Genomic DNA, 27,867 nt, shown 5'->3' with positions numbered 1-27,867 from the left:
GAAAGAACTTGTACTCGTGTATTTATTTGCCGTTTTACTTCTTGTGAAGTATTTGACTTGGTATGGATCTAGTTTATCCACTAATGTGTGCAGTGTATGTGTGTGTTAGAGATGGAAGTACAGTTTGGATGAAATGTTACATGCAGAAGTTATTATCTGAGCACTCCTTCCACTGCTGATGTGCATGTGTTCATTGCATACGAAATAAAATTTTGCTTCAGGGTCCATAAAAAAACAGATCATTTGTCTGCTTCAATGAAGGACTGAGATTTGAGCAGAGAAGAATAATGCGCTATAAACGAGAGTGCGCCCTGTCAGTCACTTCCGGTTTTGCTTTGCGCCGCGAAATCTTTCTCGTTTTTCTGGTGTTATTTTTTAATATCGTATTTTCAACGATTTCAGCGTTATGAATGAAACTAGCTATATCATTTGCCTCTCAAGACTGTGTATTTAGATTGCTTTTGAGTTTGGAAATCACTGTTTCGCATTTATTTTAGTATCATCTGGGCGCCACGTGGTAGGTTTCTGTCTGCATATAGGCAATATGCGGACTAAAAGAAGGGAAATGCAAAATAAATATGAAATAGCTATAAATTGTGATCATTTTGTGATGCAGACATTAAAGGTGGACAAACATTGGAGATAGTGGATGCAGGGATTTATCCTATCTCGTCTTGTGTCTTTGCCGACGGCGCAGCAGAGCTGTGATTTGTTGCAAAGAGACCGCAAACTGTTTTTACAGCCACGCGAGATTATAATGAAGCTCTGTGACGAAGGGCCTGGATGAAAATTGTATTTATGTTGTGTGTTGATCTCAGTGGATGCGGTTATCTCTCCTCTAACGGTGTCAGTCAGCTGTTGTTCCGTTAAGCCATTTGTTGAACATCGACTACGAATGCTTGGCTATGTGTTGTTGTGGATTTGACGTGAGGAGGGTGAGTGTCGTCTGCTGCTCCTCGTTTTGTTTTAAGCTGGGACACCATTCAGTCCAAACAGGCCAGTGTTTTTCTCTCTGTATACTGCTGTCAGCAGCTGGGCCACCACCAGCACCACTACACAATTACTAGCTAGCGTTAATTGCACCACATTAGCTGCCGTTAACTAAACATGGCAGACGTTAAAATGTAACTGGAACGCACGAGCTAAGTTGTAGTATTAACTCAACTCACCTGGGACCAACTTCAGTTTAAATTGTCGTTATAATAATAAATGTTTTAGTGCTTAAATTTCCGTAATGTTAGCTTTCACTTTGCCTAGTTAACGCTAACGAAATTCGGTATACATCAGCTAACGTTAGCTTGTGAACGTTAGCTACATAATAAAAACATAACATGAAAATAGCATGCTAACATGCTGCTACTGAAGGATGTAGCTGTAGACTATTTTTTCCAGGTTAATTTTACAAATAACGTTAGTAGCTTAAGTAACTATATTAATGTAAGTCAATAAACATGAGCACTGTTTTACGTTGCTTCCGTTAACATTAATAAACGACATTTCAGCCGTTAGATCTTTATTAACAATCATATTAACCTTACCTATTTAAAGGGCCACTTCGTCAATTTTCATGCTCATCTCTGTGATGTCATAAGTGACACACTTATTATACACTCATTCACTTGTCAGTTAACAGTTTTTTTTACTCAGAAAGTTTTATTACATTTTTTAAAAATGGTGAAATTGCATATTCTCCTTCTTCCACATTAAAAAATACAGACTCTATGAACATGAAAAAATTGTTCACTTTAAAAGACTAAATGCTAAACAGGATTTATGTTACCTTACTGACAGGTCCAACCTTGACTGGAAGCTTTAAGTTTTCACCTTATTCTTGTTCATGTTGCATATTGAATTACCAAACTAGTTGTGCTGTCAAAATTATCTTGCACATACACATCTGAAACTCAGATTTAGGTTGATTACAGAGACATTTTCCCCTCTTCATCAGATGAATTTGAATACAGGTGTCAATCAAGCATCAAACTCTGTACATAAATCATTCTGCACAGTGAAGCTCAAACTAAGCAAATACATTTTTGAGTGGAGGGGGGAGCTTTAATTTTCTGCAGTTTACCTAACAGGAGCGATCTGATCCTTATCCCAAATCCTTTATTTAATGTTGCGGGCAGATAAAACCGTGGTTCTTATTTAATCATCAGATGTAGCTAGGATTGGCAGGATCAGTGGAACTTGCCTGTTCGACACAAACATGCAATTGTTTTATTTTTTTCTATACTCTTTATTTGCATCCCTCCTACACCATCCCACCCCACTATTCCAACATCTCAAATAACAAAAGCAAGCAAAACAAACAAACTAAATTGTAATAAAATGGATATGACAGTAATATAAAAAAAAAATATAAATACATTCTTGCATACATACATAAGATTACCAAAACAGATAATAAAGAGGGTTAAAGTAAATGAAATAACTAAAATGCTTTTAAAAAATAGCACTAAGGAAGAAAAGACTTACAGGAAATAAAAATGTACAAGTATATAATTGTTTATATTTTGTAATGGTTTGCATCTAAGTTAATTACGTGTAGTGGTTGAGATTGAAATGTAGTGAGGTGGTCTTTGTAACACTCGATTTGCATCCCTGAGAAAAGGTCATGTGTTGTACTGATATATCAGCATATATTGTGGTCGATGCATACCAAGACATTTCAGTACAGGAATGCCAAAGATTTGTTTGAGGTATTCTCCATCATATAGTTAGTCCATATCACTGGTACTGACAAGTTTGCCAATTAATGTCTCACTTTGTAGTTGTGGTCGGTTGGTCCAGTCAAGTCCTACTTGTTATATAATGGTTTGTGTGCACTGTAATTCCCATAGCTGCATAACTAATATCATTTTTTGTCATCTATCCTTCGCCTTCTCAGCCTGAAGGAGGCAAGTCCTTGACACCATGAGTCCTCCAGCTCTGCCCGTGGTCTTCTGCTGTTGTCACAGGAAAATCTGGTTGCATTCAACAGCGGGAGGCAAATACATCTCTGTTTTCCACCTAAGTATTATCTTCCCCCGGATGCTATGGAAGGACAAGCATAATGAATAGATACACCACCATCAGACAGCTCGGGGATGGCACCTACGGCTCAGTCATCCTCGGCCGCAGTCTGGAGTCAGGAGAGCTAGTTGCCATAAAGAAGTGAGTTATCCAGATAATGGTGTGGGTTTGAAATCAGCAACTGATTTTTTGCTTTGTAATTTGATGTAATTTCCAACAAACAAGTTAATAAGAAAAATATTTTTCAGAATGAAAAGGAAATTCTACTCCTGGGAAGAATGCATGAACCTTCGTGAGGTCAAGGTGAGTTTATGTTTTTTACATTTTTAGCACAGTTTCACACATTTGAATAGCAGAGCAGAGATATGGGAAAATCAACCCAAAAGTCAACTCAAAGGGAATGTGCCTTTGTTTACTTAAATGTAGACTGTTAGCAGTTTAGAGGTGCAGGTGCATCTATGATTTGGGAGAGAATGATCCATATATGCTGATCAAATTGATGTTAAATATGATGTGCCAATATTAATGTTCTGTTATGTGTATTGGCTGCAGCTGATTCCCATCAACTTGGGTTTTCAAAGTTGGTATTGAAGCTCCACAAGCATTATTTGGATCTTTGCTTCATTCTGTAGTTTTAGCTGTGAAATATCACCACGCTGTGCTGTATTACTAACTTAAATTAAAAACAATGTTGTAGGGGAGTGAAAAAATAATATAACAGCTGAATGATGAATTTATGTAATCAGTGCTACATCCTTTCCTCCACAAGATGTGAGCCATATTTCACTGAGCCTTTCCATAAATATGTACATAAAACCATAAATATTAAAATCGAATAGTAAACATTAAATACAGCATGCAATGTCTAAAGGAAAGTTTGGTATTTTTCCATCCTGGACCCCATTTTCCCATGTTTTTGTGTCTAAGTGACTAATGGAGACAACCTTTTTCGAAGTTGGTTCAGTACTGCCAGAGAGGGCTGCAACCAGAAGTGGCAAAACAGGCTACAATGTCAATACCATCCACTAGAAGTGCTTGTTTCAGATTGTCTGTGTGTCTGACAACATTACAGAAAAAAATCCTACAGAGAAATTAAATATTTCCCATTACTTTTTGGGGATCTGGTCTGTTTGTGAGTGTGTGTAACCAAGTCTTGCTCAAGACTTGAAGAAGAGAAGGAGAAGTCTGAAATTGTGTGGACTTATTCCTCATTGTTGAAATCAGCTTAATATTCAGCCATGACATTGACTTTTAGATAACATTAAGTTAAGTTTTCTCTACATAAACACAACAAATTCTTGTTGTGGCACTCCTCTTTCCAACTCACAAATGTTTCCACCGCTGTACTCCTCCTTCTGGTAGTAATTTGCTCAGGTGTGGGTGTGGTTTCACACTGTTTCACCTCTTCATTCACTGGCACAGCGGCTTTTTAGAAGAAGAGGGTGAGTTTTGGCTTCAATATTTTCTGTTGACCGTTACTACATAACTTTCCCACAATCACGCAAGCAGAAGACATAATATTTCATCTAATTTTGCTTTAGTTGTTCAGTTGTTTGTTTAATAAATCATTATAAAATGCATCGTTAGACTTCAGCATGGACTTCATTCATCTCTCGTAAGATTTCAGCATGAGACCTCTCCTTGTGTGAGAATTGGTTACACTAAATAAACAGACTGGATCAAGCGAAAGGTAAACAAAAACATGTAATTTCTCTGTGGCGTCATTTCCATAATCTTGTCAGACACTTACAATAATCTGACCCTGTCAGCAGCAAAAACAACCACTTTCAGTGAATGTAAATTGATGGTGCACAAAGCTGTGAATGGAAACGTTGAAGCTGTTTCAATGCTGCCGGCTGCAGTCCTCTCTGTTAGTACTGGACTATTTTCATAAATTGTTGTGTTTATTAGTCACTTAGACACAAAAACATGAGAAAATAGGGTCCTGGTTATAAAGATATGGAGGTTTCCATTTAATGTTACACATGCTGTCCATATGAGCAGTGTTTTTTTGTGCCACACCCTTTGACTCTCTGTTTCTGTTTGGGTTGATTTTTCTTAATATTATTGTAGAATAGAGAAGTAACCACATGATAGCATGATGATTTGCGGGTAATGCAGTAATGATGATATGGTTAATATATACTGTACATTTTAGTCCAGTTGTTAAATGATCGAAACTTTCTGTTTTCTTTTCACACCAATTCAGTATGTTACTGTCCAAATTTCCTCACAGCTCAAAGTCACACACCAGCTCTAAGAGTTGAAGGTGATTCTTGTGTGCTGTTGGTTTTGAGCTCTAGTTCCCATCCCCTGGCCTACACTCCCCCTTTCCTAGAGCTTGACCTTAACGCAGCAAAACATGTGAAGAACACGCTGGTCCTTAGAGTCCTGTTAATTGGACCATAATTACAGCATGTCACACCATAAAATTTCAAAATCCCATTACAGCTTTCCCCCCTTACTAAAATGTAGCATGGTTAAACCTATTTCATCCCAGTGCATGGGAAAAGTATATATTTTTTCCATCCTGCTTTATATTTTCCCTTTTTAAATTGTAAGTATAAATCCCACCTTTGCAGCATTTACCCCTAAACTCCATTGTGTTCTTACAGTAGCCATGTTTTAACAAGACTGTTTTGTTTCCTAGATGTAGGACATGCTTTTGAATGTGCTGCAGTGACCTGTGTGTTTTTTCAGCATGATTAGTTTGAGCTTTTATTTCTACTATTTTTTTTTGCATATGTGCTCCACATGTTCTTACACGATCTGTTTCTTTTATTCTTTCAGTCCCTAAAGAAACTCAACCATGCTAATGTGATCAAACTCAAGGAGGTAATTCGAGAAAATGATCACTTGTACTTTATATTTGAGTACATGAAGGAAAACCTGTATCAGCTAATGAAAGACAGGTACGTATAGTTGTTACTTGTTGCTTTATTAATCCCAAATTTAAAGTTATATTTTCTAAATGCTTACAGTATCTTGACTATTTGAGTTTTCTGTTTGTTTTTTGCTGCAGGACTCGACTGTTTCCTGAATCTGCTGTAAGAAATATTATGTTTCAGATACTCCAGGGCCTTGCGTTCATTCATAAACATGGTACGTTTGCTTACGACTCCAGAATGCTAAATTAAATGATATTTTGTACCATCTGAGTCAAGACAGTCATGCAGTTTGTCTTTCTGTTAGGGTTTTTTCACAGGGACATGAAACCTGAGAATCTTCTATGCATGGGCCCAGAGCTGGTGAAAATAGCTGACTTTGGGCTTGCCCGTGAAATCCGATCTCGACCACCGTACACAGACTATGTCTCAACCAGATGGTGAGTTCCTTTAAACATATTGCATTGTGTTTTGATAGCACTGAAGTCCGACTACCCTCTCTTTCTGAACCAGGTATAGAGCGCCAGAGGTGCTCCTCAGATCCACATCCTACAGCTCACCTATAGACCAGTGGGCAGTCGGCTGCATCATGGCAGAGCTTTATACCCTCAGACCTCTTTTTCCAGGCTCCAGTGAAGTGGACACCATATTTAAGATTTGCCAAGTCTTGGGTACGCCAAAGAAGGTAAGGTTTTTCACACGTGTACAGCAGAATTACAATGAGCCCTGTAATTGTCATTCATTGCTACACCCCCTTTTTTGAAATGTGATACATCTGACAGCAGATATAGACTTTGTTTATATTTGCATGTCCATGTTGGCAGTGTAATTCCTCACTGCATAACTGTACTTGATGCATGTAAATGAGGCATTAAGCATATTTATATCTCCAAGTCTAATTTTTCTTGAAAAACAAGTGGAAAATGTATATATTATATGTAGTAGACATATGTATTGGTGCACAGTATGTTCATGTCTAGCAAATAGACTGTATAGAAAAAATATATGTAGCCACTGGGATGTCATTCATTGGTTTGTGGACTCCAATTTTAAAGCCCTAAGTATGGCATTTTGGCTGTCATCGTCTTGGATATTTGTAGCAATAAGTGGCCATATTTGGACAAAAGAGTGGAGCTAACCCTAACCCTAACACTTACACTAGCTAGATTAGCACAGTACATTAAAAGTCCATGGTTAACTGTGCTAATGCTAATTTTAAATATCAAAAACAGGCTTAAAACCATTAAAACAAAATGTACTTACTGGAAAAACTGAACATCCGACTCCTTGGACGGTCTTTTTATACAACCAAACACTTAACCCAAAATGTTACAGTTAACTTTCATGAACTGAAACACACTGAGATAGCAACAGCTATGGCTACACCCATACTTTGTGAATCTGGGGTTACACCATGGTAACATTACCTAACCAACATTGTCCGATGGTAGAGAACATGGTAGCACCCAACTGTCACTCAAAGCAGCCAGAACCTAATCATGCATAACTTTAAGCCTTAATAAAATTTAATTTGGTGAGTTTTGAAAAAAATTCACCGGCTGTACAGTCATCTTGAATAGAGAAATTAGCTATAGAGACCAAAACTGTTTTTTGCACCTGGCTGTAAACATGTTTCAAACATGTTTCTGCTGTAAAGTCAGGCATTTTAACACTGGGGTCTATGATGATTGACTCACTTTTGGAGCCAGACTCAAGTGGCCACTCAAAGAACTGCAGTGTTTGGCTTTATTTGCTTCATTTTTCAGCCCTGAAAGTTGCAGCTCGGTAATTCCTCACTGTTCAACTGCACTTGATTCATGAAACTAAGAGAACTTTTTCATCTCTGAGTCTCATTTTTGCTTGAAAATGAGAGGAAAACTTCAGTAATAAGAAATGTGTATTGTGCACAGTATATTTGTGTCTAGCAGTGCACCTATTTGTCCTGTTACAGGCCATCCCTCAATATTTCTCATCATCCTACAACTCCTACTACTGTTACAGTGAATTATAAAAACACATGCCCTTGTTAAATATGATGGTGTGTGAGATGGCCCGTGTCTTCTTCCTCTAGAATGATTGGCCGGAGGGATACCATCTGGCAAGTGCTATGAATTTCCGTTGGCCTCAGTGTGTTCCCAGTAATCTGAAGACACTGATACCAAATGCCAGTCCCGAAGCCATTCATCTGATGACAGACCTGCTCCAGTGGGATCCCAAGAAGAGACCAGCTTCTGCCCAGGTAGTGTCTGACCTACACTGTCCGACCTCCTCACAGCTGAACATACAGAATAACAGCTGATGTTGTTTTGCTCAAATCTCAATATCTTTTCAGGCTCTCAGGTACTCTTACTTCCATGTGGGCCAGGCTTTGGGCACTCCTCAGCAGATCCTAGAGCAGGGAAGACCTCAGCCAGGCCTTGTGCCGCTGCAGGCCCCTTTACAGTCACAACAGACACTGCAGCAGCAGCAGCAACCACTGCTGCTTAAGCCTGTGCCTCCCTCCCAGCCTCCACCTCCAAACCAACACTGCTCCCCCTCCAGGCCTCTCCAGCAGATCCAGCCCTCCCCTGTACCTGCAGCTGCACAGGCAGCAGTGTACCAACGGCACACAGAGCTGGTGCGAGAGCAGCAACCGAAGCACATCCTGAAGCAGGAACAGACCACAGGAACACCACAGAGCCATCTTCCTTATATCGTTGACAAGAGTCTCCAGAACAAGGTGAGGCTGGAAACATTGTGTGTGTGTGTGTGTGTGTGTGTGTGTGTGTGTGTGTATGTGTATTCACTATATATATATCTGTTACTATTTTTAGTAATATTGGAATTGCAAGTTTCCCTTCCTCAATTTTCCAGTTGATGGATCAGACTGAAGCATTTCCATATGAATTTAGCTAGTCTTTGCTTTGTATTTACAGGAATTACTTTACAACTAGAGTTAAAAAAATGGTTCCTTTACAGGGAGAGGAACAGTCAGAATATCTATATATATATATATACAGTACAGGCCAAAAGTTTGGACACACCTTCTCATTCAATGCGTTTTCTTTATTTTCATGACTATTTACATTGTAGATTCTCACTGAAGGCATCAAAACTATGAATGAACACATGTGGAGTTATGTGCTTAACAAAAAAAGGTGAAATAACTGAAAACATGTTTTATATTCTAGTTTCTTCAAAATAGCCACCCTTTGCTCTGATTACTGCTTTGCACACTCTTGGCATTCTCTCGATGAGCTTCAAGAGGTAGTCACCTGAAATGGTTTTCCAACAGTCTTGAAGGAGTTCCCAGAGGTGTTTAGCACTTGTTGGCCCCTTTGCCTTCACTCTGCGGTCCAGCTCACCCCAAACCATCTCGATTGGGTTCAGGTCCGGTGACTGTGGAGGCCAGGTCATCTGCCGCAGCACTCCATCACTCTCCTTCTTGGTCAAATAGCCCTTACACAGCCTGGAGGTGTGTTTGGGGTCATTGTCCTGTTGAAAAATAAATGATGGTCCAACTAAACGCAAACCGGATGGGATGGCATGTCGCTGCAGGATGCTGTGGTAGCCATGCTGGTTCAGTGTGCCTTCAATTTTGAATAAATCCCCAACAGTGTCACCAGCAAAACACCCCCACACCATCACACCTCCTCCTCCATGCTTCACAGTGGGAACCAGGCATGTGGAATCCATCCGTTCACCTTTTCTGCGTCTCACAAAGACACAGCGGTTGGAACCAAAGATCTCAAATTTGGACTCATCAGACCAAAGCACAGATTTCCACTGGTCTAATGTCCATTCCTTGTGTTTCTTGGCCCAAACAAATCTCTTCTGCTTGTTGCCTCTCCTTAGCAGTGGTTTCCTAGCAGCTATTTGACCATGAAGGCCTGATTCGCGCAGTCTCCTCTTAACAGTTGTTCTAGAGATGGGTCTGCTGCTAGAACTCTGTGTGGCATTCATCTGGTCTCTGATCTGAGCTGCTGTTAACTTGCGATTTCTGAGGCTGGTGACTCGGATGAACTTATCCTCAGAAGCAGAGGTGACTCTTGGTCTTCCTTTCCTGGGTCGGTCCTCATGTGTGCCAGTTTCGTTGTAGCGCTTGATGGTTTTTGCGACTCCACTTGGGGACACATTTAAAGTTTTTGCAATTTTCCGGACTGACTGACCTTCATTTCTTAAAGTAATGATGGCCACTGGTTTTTCTTTAGTTAGCTGATTGGTTCTTGCCATAATATGAATTTTAACAGTTGTCCAATAGGGCTGTCAGCTGTGTATTAACCTGACTTCTGCACAACACAACTGATGGTCCCAACCCCATTGATAAAGCAAGAAATTCCACTAATTAACCCTGATAAGGCACACCTGTGAAGTGGAAACCATTTCAGGTGACTACCTCTTGAAGCTCATCGAGAGAATGCCAAGAGTGTGCAAAGCAGTAATCAGAGCAAAGGGTGGCTATTTTGAAGAAACTAGAATATAAAACATGTTTTCAGTTATTTCACCTTTTTTTTGTTAAGTACATAACTCCACATGTGTTCATTCATAGTTTTGATGCCTTCAGTGAGAATCTACAATGTAAATAGTCATGAAAATAAAGAAAATGCATTGAATGAGAAGGTGTGTCCAAACTTTTGGCCTGTACTGTATATATATATATATATATATATATACCATAATAACTTGTTTCTTTGAACATGTGTTGTTGATGTTCCTTTAGCAATCGAGGCAGGAGTCAGAAAAAGCAAACCTACTGAGCTATCAGTTGAAACCTAAAGGAGGGCGGCGGCGTTGGGGCCACGGCACGGGACACCTCAAGAGTGAAGACTGGGACGACTACGAAGAAACTGACCTGACATCTATAAGTATTCTTGGAAAGAGTAACTTCTCTGCAGAGAAGTCGAGGCAGGGGGACGACGCACTGAGAAGGTGAGGCTAGTTCTATAGTCGAAGCTAATGTCCATACATCCCTGTTACTACAAGCAGGTGACTCACACAATCTTTGTTTCATTGAATGCCCTCTGTCTTTCAGATATGGAAATGTTCTGGATTTCAGTCGACCCAGTGGAAAGGAAGATGCACCTTTAAACCTGAACAAGAGTTCAGCCTACCAGGAGCCGTCGAGAACCGCTTCTGCCAAACAGCATTACCTGAGACAGTCCAGATATTTACCTGGTAATATTAAGTTTTCCCTTGAGTATAGTATAGATGTTTGTAGGACTGAGGGTAGTCTTTAATTGAATGTCTCTATATCATCAGTTCCTGGAGGTTTGTTCTTGTTTAAGTTTGATTCAAATTAGCTCTGGTTTGGTTCAGTACATTTGTTAAAGTGCCGCAGATCATATGAGACAAGTTGTGTGATTTTGCTCCTCCTAGACTACTGTCAAATACACCTTCTGGCTGAAAACTGTCAAGGAAGTAATTTCATGGGCAGTTTTTATAAGTTATACAGTGCAGCGTGGATGATTTTGGACTATTGCAGAAATTTAGATCTGAATAGGAGCTTAAATGCAGTCACCAGAAGTAACGTTAGGCTATAAACGAATTACACTGCAGCCACATGGCTTCAGTCTCACGACCACTCAGCTTCCAAATTGTAAGTTGATTTTTGGCCCTTCCCTGTTCTGCAAAAGCTATTCCTCTGAGTGTGACCTGATCTGACCAGTGGTCAAGGCTATGTCAGTTACCAGAATAGTTTTCCAGAGTGAGAGTATAAGCACAAGGCTGTGAAGGGTTACAGCAGTGGTTCCCAACTGGTCCAGCCACAGGGTCCAGATCTGTCCTTAGTCATTAGTTCAAGGTCCACACAGTTTAAAATATTCAACATCATATTTGCATTTGGTATTAAAAACAGTAAAAGACACCTCCTTTTTATCCTGTTTCTACCAGGTCGTCATTATTCCTAAAATGAGGCCCATTTGCAGTCAGGACTAATAATGCGCATGATCAGTTATGTCTTCTTTGGGACAACAGAGAACATAAATGAACACATAAGTCCAGTAAAGTGCAGCATGACCTGTCAGTCTCCAGAATTTGATTTGCCCACATGGGTCGGTGTAGCTTTTAAAGGACGCGTCCATCAGCACTTTTTACTGTGATTTTCAAATGGAAACTCCCACTCAGCTGTTGGGAAAAAATCAACAGCAGAATATATTTTAAAGACCACTTTAACCTAAAAAAATAATCAACATCAGTTTTAGTGTAAAATATATTTAGGTTATTTTACCACCTTACCTTGCTGTCAGACACTGGAGTTTCTGGTCTACCACTGACTTGATTGTTTATGCTGCATTCACACTGCAAGCGACACAGCAAGAGCATTACATTATCGCTGAGTCGCCATGGAAGTGTTGCTCAAGCACTTGTTACCGTAGCTACATTATCACAGGCTTGTGTGTCTGATGCTTGCAACAAACACCTTGACTGAACACAATCTGAAGTTTGTATTTGGTAATAAAAATATTAATGCTTTTGATTAGTGTTTGAGCCCCATTTTAACATCACATTTCGGTGCCCCACTGCTTCACCGCACCAACAACTTTCATTTGTAGCGCTTCATGCCCATCAGCGGTGACATGTGTCGGCTGTTGGTTTTAGCTTCATGTCACCAGCTTCCATTAAAATGAATTGTAGCCTGTTGCTGTGTCACTCATAGCGTGAACACAGCATTAGTTTGTATAATTGTGTGACTTTCGGAACCTAACTTAGTGGCATTGACAGCAGCACATAAAGTCAGGTCCATAATTATTTGGACAATGATACAGTTGTCGTCATTTTGGCTCTGTACACCACCACAATGGGTTTTAAATGAAACAATGAATACCTGCTTAAAGTGCAGACTCTCAGCTTTCATTTAAGGCTTTTTTCAAAAATGTAGTATGAACCGTGTAGGAATGACAACCATTTCTTCACACAGTCCCCCAACTTTAAGGGCTCATAAGTATTTGGACAAACTAACATAATCATCAATTAAACAGTCAGTTTTAATACTTGGTTGCAAATCCTTTACAGTCAATGACTGCCTGAAGTGTTGGACACATAGGCATCATCAGATGCTGGGTTTCTTCCCTGGTGATGCTCTGCCAGCCCTTTACTGTAGTCGTCTGCACTTCCTGCTTGTGTTTTGGGTGTATTGCCCTCAATTTTGGCTTCAGCAAGAGAAACGCATGCTCAGTTGGATTCAGGTCAGATGATATGACTTGGCCATTGCAGAACATTCTACTTCTTTGCCTTAAAAATGTCTTTGGTTGCTTTTGCAGTATGCTTCAGGTCAATGTCCAACTGCACTGTGAAGCATCGTCCAATGAGTTTTGAAGCATTTGGTTGAATCTGAGCAGATAATGTTGCCCCAAACACTTCAGCTTTCATCCTGCTGCTCTTCTCAGCAGTCACATCATTGATAAATACAAGAGAACCAGTTCCACTGGCAGCCATACATGGCCATGACATAACAGTACCTCCACCATGCTTCACTGATGAGGTGGTGTGCTTTGGATCATGAGCAGTTCCTTCCCTTCTTCCTTCTCTTGTCTTCCCATCATTCTGGTAGTTGATCTTTGTTTTATCTGTCCATAGTATGCTGTTCCACAACTGTACAGGCTTTTTAGATGGTTTTTGACAAACTCTAATCTGGCCTTCCATTTTTAAGGCTAACCAATGGTTTGCATCTTGTGATAAACCCTCTGTATTTATTCTAGTGAAGTCTTGTCTTGCTTACAAGAGCAGCAGGATGAAAGCTGAAGTGTTTGGGGCACCATTATCTGCTCAGATTCAATTAAATGCTTCAAAACTCATTGGACGATGCTTCACAGTGCAGTTGGACATTGACCTGAAGCATACTGCAAAAGCAACCAAAGACATTTTTAAGGCAAAGAAGTGGAATGTTCTGCAATGGCCAAGTCATATCATCTGACCTGAATCCAATTGAGCATGCGTTTCTCTTGCTGAAGCCAAAACTGAGGGCAAAACACCCAAAACACAAGCAGGAAGTGCAGACGACTACAGTAAAGGGCTGGCAGAGCATCACCAGGGAAGAAACCCAGCATCTGATGATGCCTATGTGTCCAACACTTCAGGCAGTCATTGACTGTAAAGGATTTGCAACCAAGTATTAAAATTGACTGTTTAATTGATGATTATGTTAGTTTGTCCAAATACTTATGAGCCCTTAAAGTCGGGGGACTGTGTGAAGAAATGGTTGTCATTCCTACACGGTTCATACTACATTTTTGAAAAAAGCCTTAAATGAAAGCTGAGAGTCTGCACTTTAAGCAGGTATTCATTGTTTCATTTAAAACCCATTGTGGTGGTGTACAGAGCCAAAATGACGACAACTGTATCATTGTCCAAATAATTATGGACCTGACTGTAGGTCTATATGTAGCAATAACATCTACAGAAACCGGACCAAAACTAAAATGCAATGTCTCTTTTTTCTCTTGGTCCTTCTGTTGTTGTTTATCTTCCTTGAAAACTCTGTCTAATAATCTCTGCTGTCTCCTTCAGGTATTAGCACAAAGAAGAACGTGGCCATAAATGCCAATAAAGACTTCAGTGGAAGCCATCTTTGGGGCAACAGCAGTATTCCATTTGGAGGGACTCTGCCGAGCAGAGGCGCTCACGGTAATCACGGCACTGTAACGCCATTGTAATTTTTGCAACTTGTTGTCACCACTTGGTTCAAATAAATGGATCTGTTTGTGTTTGTTTTAAATACCAGGTACAAATACAATCCCAGGTGGATACATGCCGTCGTTTTACAAAAAAGACATAGGTTCTGCCGGTCACAGAGGGCACCAGGGTCCTTCAGTGGACTCAACACCATCAAGTGAGGATGAATTTAAGAGCTTAGAACTTTCTGTAATATTCAGCCCTCTATATGTTGACTTTTTATGTTTTTAGTGCCCAGCCACCAACCAAAACCTGTTGTATCGATGCTCTTTTAGATTATGCAACATGGCAGTCTGGACGGAGTCAGATGAACACCTCTGCCAATTTGTCGTTGGCCAACAAGAGCACCCCTGGTCTGCTGCCTCGCCCACCAGTACAGACCATCCACGGGCGAACAGACTGGTCTGCCAAATATGGACACCGCTAGTGGCCTGAGTGGAGCTCTGGTCTGTGCTCCTAAGAACTCTTTCACCTCCAAAGAGTAGGCCTAGTTGTTTTATAATTAAGAATCTGTACATACATCTTACACAGCAATAATTCTGTTTTTCATCATGTGTACTATGGATGTTGTGAGCTGTAAAATATCTAAGTGTATGTGTATATTTAAATGCAACTGGCCAAAACTTGAGCCCAGATTTGCTCCTCAGTGTTTTGTATTTCTGTAACATAACTACTGTTCTACAAAGGTTACATCCTCCGTTTTTTATCAGACTCATCATTGAATGTTCACCAACCTGTATACATGATATGCATATTATAATTTTATGAAAACTTCACTGTGACTTGTTTTCGGCTACAGCTAATTACTTTGCCTCTGTATAGTTCAGTCATGTTTTTTACATTCCTGCTGTGTTTGTTTGATGACAGTATCCTCGTCAATCAGGTAACTATTATTTGTGCATTATAAATTTCAAATGAAATTCAAAGCCGTGCTTTAATTTCAGTAAAATTATTACAATGCAAGTGGTTGCCACACTGTATCAATCTGTTTCTCAAGTAAAATGATCCAATTTAACACGTTCTACCCCCTCGGCCAAAGTGAGTGTGATTACTGAATTGCCAGTTATTGAATATAATTAAACTTTTGACTGGGTACCAGTATGTTCAACTTGTGTCATTTGTCATTGGCCAGTTTTAGGTCTTTGAAATACATTATTATCAGTACATTTTCCATGTGTGTGTGACCGCAGCACCAGGGTGAGCACAGCAGCTCTGGTAGATGCTGGTCAGCTCGGTTAATCTGTCAGTAGTAGCTCACTGTTAATGCTATACAGTGCATCTATATTGACCTGGTAGTCTGCTTTTATAATGTAATGAAATATACATATGTCTACATTGGTACATATTATAACTGGGAGAAGAAAGATCTGTCGTCTTAGGCCCTTAATGGACAGTATTATTGCACCTGTCCTGTAGGTAATGCAGGTATAAGCATGTTGTTAGAGCACATTACACTACATTGTACTCACTGACTCCTATCAGGGGTGTACTCATCTTCATGGCTATGGAAAAGGAAACACTTCTGGCACATCAACAGTATGTTATTTCCTAATTTTTTATTTGCCACATAGCACCATCTACAGGTGTTTCAGTGAAACAGGGCCCACAGATAAGCTGCAAGAAGTGCAACACATCAGCACTTAAATAGTGTCATCCTAACCAGATCAGACAGTTCTTGTTTAAATTTTTTTTCTTTTTGTTATTATGCTCTGTTTTATTTATTTAACTGTCTCATTGTCCTGACATGTGCCATGTTGATGTGTACCTGCAAGTTGTGTCAAAAATAACACTATGACTGCTGTTTGCAGTGCTTCATCAGTAAACTTGCTTTGCCTGGGGGCCACTTCTGCAAAATGATAGGAGGGACCACTTAATAAAAAAATGTGTATTGTTTATCAGACACAGTGAATAAATGAGGCATCCAGTGGCAGCAGCCATGCACAGGACAGGTGTACGTAGGGATGTTTCCAGGATCTGATGGCCTTTGAGGGCTTAGCCTGACCTCTGTTGAGGGGCCCACAGGATCCTACTCCTAGCACTTATTTCTTTTTTTTTTTTTTTTTTGAAGAGCAAGCTCTATTTTTTAATGCACCCTGGCAGTTTATAGTCAATGTACAAAAAAATTGGCAGTGTGAAAATGGTCAACAGGCCACACAGTGCCCAGTCACAGGCTGTAAATTGAGCACCTTTGCCCAATAGCATTGCATAAATTATATCACGACAATATCTCTCTGGGGAACTAAATGTGTCCAGATAGGAAATAGAGCTGGTTCTTGACAAAATAAAAACAACTATGGTAAGCTATTTAAAAGAGGTAGTTAAATTCCAGTCTATTTTTCCTTCGAGTAAAGTAGGTTTTGGTAGGACTAACGTTAGTCAGTGATGGAAGAAGTAATCATATTTTTACTCAATTAAAAATGACAATGTCACAGTATAAATGTACTCTATCACAAGAAAAATTAATTTATTACAATGTGAATTGACAAATAAAGTTGTTGGTGAATGTGAGGCAGTATGGTGCGTACAGTTATAATTACGGCGTCACATATTGATATGCCGCGTGCCATATAGTTCACCTGTCACGTTCATAAACGTAAACTATGTTGATACATCAAACTAGTTGAAGAATGATCAACTAAAGAGAGCTACTTATTTAATTTTTTCCCATAATGCTAGCTAGTTTGTTATTTCGTCCGTTATGCCAGTTAGCTACATTTTTCCCATGATGTCTAGCGGCAATATGCTAATGAGCCATATTTCCATTGGCCAGAACCAACCAATCACAGACTCAGATGTTTCCGCCCACTTTATCTTTTATAGATCCACACTACTGTATTATAAAACAACTTAACTTCACCTTTGTCACGTACTTCACCCTGACTTCTCCACTACAGCTCAGGTATGACCACACAAACTCAGTTTTGGTAATTGTAAGTTTATGTGTATTCAGTAATATGTGATATTTACTCTCTCTTTTTCTCTTTTAGAGATTTAACAGTACACTTTAAAGTAGCCTACTATAACCATGTCTGGAAGACCTATGCTATACTACCTCAATGGGAGAGGTCGGATGGAGTCAATCCGTTGGCTTTTGACTGTTGCAGAGGTTGATGTAAGTGAAATGTATAGTGAGATTAATCTGAAGCTGTGCTGCCTTTAAGGAACCCCAAACTTGCTAAATGTGCCCTAAATCTGTCATGTAATCTCATGTTCACAGTTTGAAGAGATTTATCTGACATCTCGTGACCAGTATTTAAAACTCCTGAGTGGTAAGTTGATATTCAGAAAAACTAAATCAAACCTCTGGAGTCTCTCTGACCTGTTTCCAAGTCATCCTCCCCCAATTTCATGAGTTCTGTTAACATCTGTTATCTGTTAACTTCAACCCACTTGTGATGCAACCTGGAGTGAGACAACCATTTGAGGCAAAGGTCACCTGTGGTCATATCAACCAAGAAATTAATGTTTTGCCATCTGGGCGTGCCGCTCTGTGCATGACCTGCTGCTGTCTTTTGTCTGCAGATGGAGCTCTCATGTTTCAACAGGTTCCCATGGTGGAGATTGATGGCATGAAGCTTGTTCAGACAAAAGCAATCTTGAATTACATTGCAGAGAAGTACAATCTTCATGGGAAAGATATCAAAGACCGTGTCATGTAAGGTCCAGCTCTTTAAAAAGTCTAATTATAAGAGTGTGTTTTCTATTATAACGTGTGATTTAGTGGATGAATGTGTCACCATGAACACTTTCCCTCAGGATCAACATGTACTCAGAAGGAGCGATGGATCTCATGGAAATGATCATGAAGTTGCCCTTGAGTGCAGATAAAAAAGCAACACTGGAAACCATTGAAAGCAAAGCAAAGGAACGTTACCTTCCTGTGTTTGAAAAGGTATGAAATGGTGTGGTCTAATAACTGATTCATCTTGATTAGAAACCCTTCAAGATGGAAAATGCACCTGATGATGATTGTGCGTGATAACTAAACAAGATACTGTGTGTCAGGCGCTGACTGGGCCCATTTACCTGGTGGGAGGTAAGCTAAGCTGTGCAGACGTGCAGCTGCTTGAATGCACCCTGATGTTGGAGGAGAAATTCCCTGGAATCCTCGCTGGGTTTCCCAGCGTCAAGGTAAATGTGTCAGATTGGACACGCTGTACAGAATAAGGCTGAATATACAAAGGAACAACAGCAGCATAAAAAGATTATCTGTCCCTTTGAAATCCTAGAATATTGTTAATCATAATAAGAATACACTCTGATGACTGAATGTTGTGTTTAAGGACTCTCTGTGTTTCCCTCCAGTCTTTCCAGGGCAGGATGACACAGATTCCTGCCATCAGCAGATTCCTGCAGCCAGGCAGCAAGAGGAAGCCACAGCCAGATGAAAAATTATTGAAGACCGCCATGGAGGTGTTCAACATCACATTACCACTCCCATGAACTCTGTACATTCCTCACACCTGCAGTGTCAATGGTTCACCAGTGCATTATACAAGCACAACATGTGGATCAACTATATTAGCTGGTTTATGTGGAGATTGAGTGAAATTTTTACTAATTTTCTACTCAACTGAGAGACTCCGTAAATTGTATAATCAGAGTTAACGAACAGATAATCATGGTTAATCCTACAACCCTAGATGAAGAGCTAAACATAATGGTGTATGCTTTTGTAGTCTGTACTGAAGTTAGTGTGTGTAGCTGCAAATTGCATACAGATGAGATCAACATGCCCAGAAGATGAGAAACAATCGTGTCAGGAATGGGGTGATACCTAGAGTCTGCTGAGTTCAAGAAATGATGGTGTCACAACTGGAGAGGGAGTGATCAGCGGGCAGAACGATGGCTCTGCCGGCAAAGGCCCACTACAGGCGGGGCAGGTATACGCAACACATAAGTGACTGTGATAGAGATACAGTTGAGTCTGCTCCTGCGACCAACAGCCTACAAGCTGAATGCTGCACTATCCATTACAAATCTCTTTAGCATGAAAGAAATCTATGTAATCCTTCATAACATCACAATATATGAGTGTGTCAATGTGAGGGTTCAGCTAAATAAAAAGTTTATTTTTGAGGAACAGTTGACAAGCTGCTGTGTTTTTGTTCAGTGATTGAATTATCTCCACACCATGTACAGACAAAGAAAAGCGTTATTTTAAGCATCACATCTGTTTATTAGTGATGCTAGTATTACAAAAAAATCATATTAACTTTTAGTCTTCTTAACGTTAAAGACATAGCATGTGAGCACTCAAGAAAACACATTTTATTCTTTAAACTAAGTCCTTATGCAGTAAATTGAATATTACACATTATCATAGCCTGTCCAGGGTGTACCCCGCCTTCGCTCAATGTCATTGGGGATAGGCTCAAATCTGTTACACACACACTGGTAGCTGTATGAATCTGTTTCAGTTTCTGGTGTAAAATGATCCAAGCTAACATGCCTCAGCCAAAGTCAGTGTGATTACTGAATTGCCAGTTATTGGGTGTAATTAAACTTTTGACTGGGTACCAGTATGTTTAACATGTGTCACTGTTCATGAAACACTTCAAACTGATTGGTTGTTTGTCAGCCTTTAAAAAATATCTGGTGAATTAAGGGTGTTTGGGACAGTTGTTGAATTTCCTTCTTCTGTAAGCTTTCTCGTCATCGATTTAAAAAAAAATAGCCCAACAAATTATACATTTCTGTAATACTGAAGATGTTATCTATCCATATGAGGAGAAAGGAAAGTTTTATCATATACCAAGGAGGCATAACATACCCTTTTAAGGTAAACTGACCCCAAACCTCTTTTTTTTGTATCATTTGAGTGATTGGGACAGGACATCTTATCACTGATTTAGGCTGTCCATCCATTTTCATCTGCTTATCTGGGGTCAGGTCATGGGGTCAGGAGACCAAGCAAAGCACCCCAGACGTCCCTCTCCCCAGTAACACTTTCCAGCTCTTCCAGATGAGATATGTAGTCCCTCCAGTATGTTCTGGGTCTTCCCTGAGGCCTCCTACCAGTGGGACGTGCCCGGAACACCTCTAACGTTGGGTGCCCAGGAGGCATCCTGATCAGATGCCCAAACTACCTCAACTGACCCCGTTTGACACGAAGAAGGAACGGTTCTACTCTGAGCTCCCTCCAGTTGTACGAGCTCTTTACCCTATCTCTAAGGCTGAGCCCAGCCACCCCACGGAGGAAACTCATTTCGGCTGCTGGAATACGTGATCTCATTCTTTTGGTCACTACCCAGAGCTCATGACAATAGAAATTTAGAAGCCAGGTTGACACCTTGAGCTTTTTCTCACGCTCCACAGACCATTTCTAAACTGTTTTTGTAGTATGGCATGATGCTTTTTTCTGCTGGGGGGTCCACTGCCATTGGGGAGCAGCCTCTGTTGCCATGAGAGGGGGTACTTGGTCTGCAACAGTGTTTGAGTGGGTGATACATGTCAGGTGGTATCCACATGAATGCCAGGTTTCCCAGCAGAACAATGCATTGGAACAAAATAATAAAAGTTATTCACTTCACCTGTCAGTGGTTTTAACGTTTTGGCTGATCGGTGTATACTGGTCTAGTTTTCTGCAGCACATTACATAGTGTTAATGTTTTAATTTTAATTTCAATTTTGCACTATCCATCATAAATGTAGTTAGCGTGAAAGAAATCTCTGTATGTAGATTTTTTGGATTATCTCCACACCTGTTTTAGTTTCTGTTATAACAAAAACCATATTAACTTTAGTCCTATTAACCTTGATACTATCAGCAGCCTGCATTATTGAAGTTCTAGTGTATGCAGGAAACCCCCTGCCAATGCAAACAATAGCACCATATATCTGTTAATCTTAAATTTATGGACATGCTCATGTAATATATAGATAAATTAATTAATAAATAGTTTAAGCTTTGATCAGTGTTGTGTGATAATATGAATTCCAGTACAACACAACAACAAGCTTTGCTCTAATTAAAGAACGAATGTTGATCGAGCTTGGGCTTAAATAAGATGCAAGTTGGTGCTAGTTTTCATTGTGTTTAAGCTTTTGTATTTTGCATATAATACTTCCACTATTCAGAATGCAAGCCTTTAATAATAATGGGTTACCCCAGACTTGAAAGCTCCATTTGAACTTAACTGTGGGGCTATTTAAACCACTTTTATTTTTGTAAGATCACCCAAACAGATGAACAAGATTAGCAACAGGTAGCAATAGGAATTAATACAGTGTGGTCATAGTGGCTGCCCCACTGTACAAATCTGTTTCAGTATCTGAAGTAAAATGATCCAAGTTAATGTGTTCTACCCCATCGGCCAAAGAGATTGTGATTACTGAATTGCCAGTTATTGAATATAATTAAAACTTTGACTGAGTGCCAGTGTGTTCAACTTGTACATTTTTTGTAAAATAAAATACTTTAAATTTATCAGCTGATCGCAGGCCTTTAAAATATATTACCATGAGTCAATGTGGTAGATCTGCTACAGATGAATGTGTCCATACTAGCTTACTGATAATATCACACAGACATGAATACAGTGCATCTATATTGGTCGAATTTAATTTTTTAAGTATTTTTCCCATGATGTCTAGCGGCAACATGCTAATGAGCCATGTTTCTATTGGCCAGAACCAACCAATCGCAGTCTCAAGATGTTCCCACCCACTTTATCATTTTTTTAATCGACACTTAAATTTTATACGACATAACTTCCTTTTATTACGCACTTCATCCTGACTTCTCCACTACAGCTGAGGCGGTGCACAGGTATGACAAACAGATGTTAACTCAGTTTTGATAACGTGGCATTTGTTTGTATTCAGTGATATTTAATTTGTCTCACTTCTTTAGAGAGATTTACCGATACACCTACGAAGTACTACAATCATGTCGGGCAAAGTTGTGCTGCACTACATCAATGGGAGAGGGAAAATGGAGTCAATCCGTTGGCTTTTGGCGGCTGCAGAAGTCGAAGTAAGTGAAGGGAGGGTATGGTGATATTAATCTGAAGCTGTGCTGCCTTTAAGGAACCCCAAACTTGCTGAATGTGCCCTAAATCTGTCATGTACTCTCTTGTTCACAGTTTGATGAGGTTTTTCTGACAACTCGTGACCAGTATTTAAAACTGCTGAGTGGTAAGTTGGATTCAGGGTCTCTCTGGTCTCTGTCCAAGTCACATGATTGCTGTCTTTCCTCTTTTTCTTTCCTGTGTCCCCATTGTGTATCTGTTAACTCCACCCACTTCTGATGCAAACTGGGGTGACAAAACCATTTAAAGTAAAGGTCATGAATTGCTTTACTGAAGTTATGTCTACAAAGAAATTGTTTTACGACTTTGCTGTGCCGCTCTGTGCATGACCTGCTGCTGTCTTTTGTCTGCAGATGGAGCTCTCATGTTTCAACAGGTTCCCATGGTGGAAATTGATGGCATGAAGCTCATTCAGACAAAAGCAATCTTGAATTACATCGCAGAGAAGTACAATCTTCATGGGAAAGATATCAAAGACCGTGTCATGTAAGGTCCAGGTCTTTTAAAAGTCTAATTATAAGAGTGAGTTTTCTATTATAACGTGATTTAATGGATGAATGTGTCACCATGAACACTTTCCCTCAGGATCAACATGTACTCAGAGGGACTGATGGATCTCATGGAAATGATCATGAAGTTGCCCTTGAGTGCAGATATAGAGGCAAAAATGGAGAACATTCAGAGCAAAGCAAAGGAACGTTACCTTCCTGTGTTTGAAAAGGTACGAAATGGTGTGGTCTAATAACTGATTCATCTTGGTTAAAACCCTTCAAGGTGGAAAATGCACCTGATGATGATTGTGTGTGATAACTAAACAAAATACTGTGTGTCAGGCGCTGACTGGGCCCATTTACCTGGTGGGAGGTAAGCTAAGCTGTGCAGATGTGCAGCTGCTTGAATGCACCCTGATGTTGGAGGAGAAATTCCCTGGAATCCTCGCTGGGTTTCCCAACGTCAAGGTAAATGTGTCAAAGGAACAATATCAGCATAAAAAGATCATCTGTCCCTTTCATCATAATAAAATACACACTGATAACTGAATGTTGTGTTTAAGGACTCTCTGTGTTTCCCTCCAGTCTTTCCAGGGCAGGATGACACAGATTCCTGCCATCAGCAGATTCCTGCAGCCAGGCAGCAAGAGGAAGCCGCAGCCAGATGAGAACTTCGCGAAGACTGTGGTGGAGGTGTTCAACATCACATTACCACTCCCGTGAACTCTGTACATTCCTCACACCTGCAGTGTCAATGGTTCACCAGTGCATTGTTAGAGCACAGCACATACGACATGTGGATCAGTTATATTTGCTGATTAATTTGAGATTAATACTGCACTATGCATCATAAATGTAAGCATGAAAGAAAGCTCTGTATGTTGACTTCTTGGATGATCTCCAGGTTGTTTTTTTTCTGTCATAACAAAAATCATATTAACTTTAATCCTTTTTTTTTTTTTAAAGTTAATGACATGGCATGTGAATAGTGTAATAGTGTATGCAGGAAATCCCCTGCCAACACAAACAATAGCACCATATATTTGTTAATCTTAAGTGTATGCCCACGCTAATGTAATAAGTTAATAAATAAATTAATAACATTTGATCAGTTTTGTGTGATGATATGAACAAGCTTTGCTCTAATTAAAGAATGAATGTTGGTCGAGCTTGGGCGTAAATAAGATGCAAGTTGGTGCTAGTTTTTATTGTGTTTAAGCTTTTGTATTTTGTATATAATACTTCCAGTATTCAGAATGCAAGCCTTAAATAATAATGGGTTACCCCAGACTTTAAAGCTCCATTTGAACTTAACTGTGGGGCTATTTAAACCACTTTTATTTTTGTAAGATCACCCAAACAGATGAACAAGATTAGTAGTAAATTGTAAATCAGTTACACGCCAACAGGGAGCAGTAAAATTAATACAGTGTGGTTGTAATGGTCGCCACACTGAACGAATCTGTTTCAGTTTCTGAAGTGTACTGGGGGTTGGAGTGAGCAGGGTCCACAGATGAACTACATGCTTCACAATGCAAGTAGCGATAAACACACCAGTGCTTCAGAGAGGGTGCTGGAGATGACAGAGGTACGAGATGTAAAAGGAGTAAGGAGAAAATCCCTTCTCTTGAGTAAATTAGACTTTGGTAGAACTGACTGAGCGTACTGCAGTTACACAGGTCATACTCAGTGGTTACAGGCCACCAACCCATTTAGTTGTGAAAACTGGAATTTGGGTTTTATCGACCTGGGCAGGCAGCCATCTGCACTATGTGAGTGCAATAAAGACCAAGACAAAGAAGATGAAGAGGCTGAAGGGAGTGAGTGGGGAGATAAAGAGTGTGAAGGCCATGGTCTGTGAGATTGTGGGTGTTGTTGAACGTAACTTCAGGTGAAGTCATTGCTGTTATGTGAATGGTTTGATTCTTGTTACAATCTGCATGTTTCCTCCTTTCGAATGAGCTAACTTGGGCCAATTCTCGACCATTTTTAATTTTGAATTCTCACTTTTCTCATTAAATATGGTGTTGTGATTAATGATTATGCTAATCAGGGCATGATAACGGGCTATAATGTCTTAATACTATATAGTACTACCACTGAAATAAACTTTCTCTGGGAAGTCTGTGACCATTTTAATTCTCTTCCTTATGTTACCTGATAATGAGCTAATTATGCCACTTACACAAATTGCAAATAGCCTCTGGAGTCAGCCTCAAGTGGACACTCAAAGAACTGCAGTTTTTGGCACTTCGCGTTAGCCTCATTTTTCAACCCTGCTGGTTGCCACTTGGCAAGAATATACCAATAAGCCATGTTTCTATTGGCCAGAAACAACCAATCACAGTCCACAGATGTTTTCAACACCTTTACTACTCCAGTAAACCTCTGGAGTCCCTCTAGTCTGCTTTTTCCCCCCTACAGTTTGTGTTTATCTGTTAACTTCAAACCACTTATGACATACCTTGGGTGAGACAACCATTTGAAGGTGATGTATTGCTTATGACCTGTAGATATATCTACAAATAAATTAATGTTTTACCACTTGGCTGTGCCGCTCTGTGCATGACCTGCTGCTGTGTTTTGTCTGCAGATGGAGCTCTCATGTTTCAACAGGTTCCCATGGTGGAAACTGATGGCATGAAGCTCATTCAGACAAAAGCAATCTTGAATTACATCGCAGAGAAGTACAATTTTCATGGGAAAGATATCAAAGACCGTGTCATGTAAGGTCCAGTTCTTTAAAAAGTCTAATTATAAGAGTGTGTTTTCTATTATAACGTGTGATTGAGTGGATGAATGTGTCACCATAAACACTTTCCCTCAGGATCAACATGTACTCAAGAGAGAGTGGTGGATCTCATGGAAATGATCATGAAGTTGCCCTTGAGCGTGGCTATAGAGGCATTCAGAGCAAAGCAAAGGAACGCTACCTTCTTGTGTTTGAAAAGGTACCACTGTGCTGACCGAATGAAATGGTGTGGTCTAATAACTGATTCATCTTGGTTAAAACCCTTCAAGATGGAAAATGCACCTGATGATGACTGTGTGAGCACAGCAGCACTGGTAGATGCTGGTCAACTAGATTAATCTGCAAGAGATTAATCTGTCAGTAGTAGCTTACTGTTAATGCTACAGGCATGAATACAGTGCATCTATATTGATCTGGTATTATGTATTACATCACATAATGTAATGAAATGTATTTATGCCTGCACATGTACATACTGCGATTGAAAGAAGACAGATGTTGCAATTTCAACTAGTGTTTTTAGGCTCTTAATGAACAGTATATTCCTGCACCTGTTCTGTATGCAGGTATAAGTAATTACATTGTACTTATGTTACACTGAACAGGGGTATTCTCATCTTTATGGTGGTCTTGTGTGTGTATGTGGCCACAAGTCAAAGGGAAAAATAAGGAAACATTTATGGCACACTGACAGTGTGTCAACTTTACATTTTCTAAATAGCACCATCTACAGGTGTTCCAGTGAAACGGGGCCCACAGATAAGATTAATAAAGTCAGAAGTGATAACACATCAGTGCTTTAAATAGTATCATCCTCATCAGTATGGTATTTAAAAAGGTGCTGTAGATGACAGAAGTATGAGATGTTCATAAATTATGTAGTTTAGGATTATCAGTAAAGAGAGTGATTCAGTTTTTGATGCAATGCCTTCTATGATTACAGTACATACATTATATTAGGACAACACCGCTACAAGGTTACATGTTGCAAAATAGAGAGCTAGAGCTAATAAAATAAAATAAATCAAATTAAATTAAATTAAGAATTAAAGAGAGCAGTGAATATGTTTATCTGCTAAATTTTGTCAGTGATGGAGGAAATACTGATATTTTCTCTTAAACATGAGTAGCAATACCACAGTATAAAAACACTTTGCTCCAAGAAAAAGTTGTGCTCACAATATTTTAAGTAAAAGCACACAAGTATTAGAATTAAAATATACTTTGAGTACCAACACTGAAAGTAGGCTACTCATTATGCAAAGTGGTCCATTTTAGAATAATATAATATAATATCAGTGGATATGGTGGTAAAGATGGAAGCACTATTTCATCTACTTTACAGACTGCTGTTAGCTTAATAATATATAATACATCATCATCTATTATTCGTTTGTATGTATTTTGTATTAATAATCTGAATAAGCAAAAGTAGCATCCTTTAGTGTAGTTGAGTAGACATTTAAAGTAAAATGGAAATACTCAAATCAAGTATAACCGCTTTTTTTTACTTTACTTTAAACTTTAAACAAAATAAAAACTTCTCTATTTAAGTATCTATCTAAACTAACTACTAAACAATTACATTTTTTAAATTGATATAGTAAAAGTAAGGCAGACTGCCCCGTGCAGCGCCTCATTTGGATGTGTCTGACGCTTGGAGCTTAACTTCCCTACGTTTCTCCTACAAATGGGCCTTGAGCTTGTTTGGAGGTTCTAGCAGGGGAGCGCAGCTACTGGTACACCGATGGATGGTCGTCCGCCGAGGGGGACCTCGTCCTCATCGACCGAGCGCGGGGCTTCGGGAGGGACACACATGGAGCGGTGAGGGAGGAAGGGGACACCCGCCTAGCCAGCCAGATCAGCCGAATCAACCCTAGCGATCAATGGGGTGACAGATGTCGCAGCCAGATCGCCCTCACATCCGAAACTATACTGTGTAACGAGTCGCATATATACCGGAAAATATATCTTCCGCTCATTATTATGGTGTCGCTCATATTCAGCGACGTATAAACATCCTCCGTCAAATTCATAAACCT

General features: G+C 39.7%; 3 protein-coding genes across 4 annotated transcripts; all 3 read left to right on the top strand.

Moving 5' to 3' along the window:
* The first annotated feature begins 761 nt into the window (after window positions 1–761).
* On the top strand, window positions 762–15,644 carry LOC117248354 (serine/threonine-protein kinase ICK-like). 2 transcript variants are annotated; one of them, XM_033613361.2, is made up of 14 exons: window positions 762–935; window positions 2,891–3,156; window positions 3,264–3,318; window positions 5,806–5,927; window positions 6,038–6,117; window positions 6,208–6,340; window positions 6,414–6,585; window positions 7,972–8,139; window positions 8,233–8,619; window positions 10,600–10,808; window positions 10,912–11,054; window positions 14,385–14,501; window positions 14,599–14,706; window positions 14,825–15,644. In XM_033613361.2, exons 2-14 carry the CDS (start codon window positions 3,056–3,058, stop codon window positions 14,974–14,976), a joined length of 1,947 nt encoding a protein of 648 aa, XP_033469252.1. In that variant the 5' UTR covers window positions 762–935; window positions 2,891–3,055; the 3' UTR covers window positions 14,977–15,644. The 2 variants fall into 2 exon arrangements, with proteins under 2 accessions (XP_033469252.1, XP_033469253.1); XM_033613362.2 differs by lacking the exon at window positions 762–935 and adding an exon at window positions 5,252–5,284 and having other exon boundaries at window positions 3,095–3,156.
* Window positions 15,645–17,347: 1,703 nt separating this feature from the next.
* Window positions 17,348–19,244, top strand: LOC117248013 (glutathione S-transferase A1-like). The gene is made up of 7 exons (XM_033612725.2): window positions 17,348–17,448; window positions 17,537–17,661; window positions 17,767–17,818; window positions 18,072–18,204; window positions 18,306–18,441; window positions 18,555–18,680; window positions 18,855–19,244. Exons 2-7 carry the CDS (start codon window positions 17,575–17,577, stop codon window positions 18,990–18,992), a joined length of 672 nt encoding a protein of 223 aa, XP_033468616.2. The 5' UTR covers window positions 17,348–17,448; window positions 17,537–17,574; the 3' UTR covers window positions 18,993–19,244.
* Window positions 19,245–22,200: 2,956 nt separating this feature from the next.
* Window positions 22,201–24,174, top strand: LOC117248028 (glutathione S-transferase A1-like). The gene is made up of 7 exons (XM_033612745.2): window positions 22,201–22,320; window positions 22,405–22,527; window positions 22,637–22,688; window positions 22,936–23,068; window positions 23,168–23,303; window positions 23,416–23,541; window positions 23,659–24,174. The coding sequence occupies exons 2-7, from the start codon at window positions 22,441–22,443 to the stop codon at window positions 23,794–23,796; spliced, it is 672 nt and encodes a 223-aa protein (XP_033468636.2). The 5' UTR covers window positions 22,201–22,320; window positions 22,405–22,440; the 3' UTR covers window positions 23,797–24,174.
* Window positions 24,175–27,867: the final 3,693 nt, after the last annotated feature.

Source organism: Epinephelus lanceolatus, chromosome 17, assembly GCF_041903045.1.
Source record: "Epinephelus lanceolatus isolate andai-2023 chromosome 17, ASM4190304v1, whole genome shotgun sequence".
NCBI classification, from domain to species: Eukaryota; Metazoa; Chordata; class Actinopteri; order Perciformes; family Serranidae; genus Epinephelus; species Epinephelus lanceolatus.
Note: the sequence above shows the minus strand (reverse complement) of the source record. Positions and strands in the feature narration are given on the sequence as shown.

Bases quoted from the DNA above. Each gene is read 5' to 3' on its own strand.
- LOC117248354 (XM_033613361.2), top strand. From the start codon at position 3,056: ATGAATAGATACACCACCATCAGACAGCTCGGGGATGGCACCTACGGC. The intron at 8,620-10,599 runs GTGAGGCTGGAA...ATGTTCCTTTAG, and splicing joins ACAAGAGTCTCCAGAACAAG to CAATCGAGGCAGGAGTCAGA. The intron at 14,707-14,824 runs GTGAGGATGAAT...ATGCTCTTTTAG, and splicing joins AGTGGACTCAACACCATCAA to ATTATGCAACATGGCAGTCT.
- LOC117248013 (XM_033612725.2), top strand. From the start codon at position 17,575: ATGTCTGGAAGACCTATGCTATACTACCTCAATGGGAGAGGTCGGATG. The intron at 17,662-17,766 runs GTAAGTGAAATG...TCATGTTCACAG, and splicing joins TGACTGTTGCAGAGGTTGAT to TTTGAAGAGATTTATCTGAC. The intron at 17,819-18,071 runs GTAAGTTGATAT...TTTTGTCTGCAG, and splicing joins GTATTTAAAACTCCTGAGTG to ATGGAGCTCTCATGTTTCAA.
- LOC117248028 (XM_033612745.2), top strand. From the start codon at position 22,441: ATGTCGGGCAAAGTTGTGCTGCACTACATCAATGGGAGAGGGAAAATG. The intron at 22,528-22,636 runs GTAAGTGAAGGG...TCTTGTTCACAG, and splicing joins TGGCGGCTGCAGAAGTCGAA to TTTGATGAGGTTTTTCTGAC. The intron at 23,542-23,658 runs GTAAATGTGTCA...GTTTCCCTCCAG, and splicing joins CTGGGTTTCCCAACGTCAAG to TCTTTCCAGGGCAGGATGAC.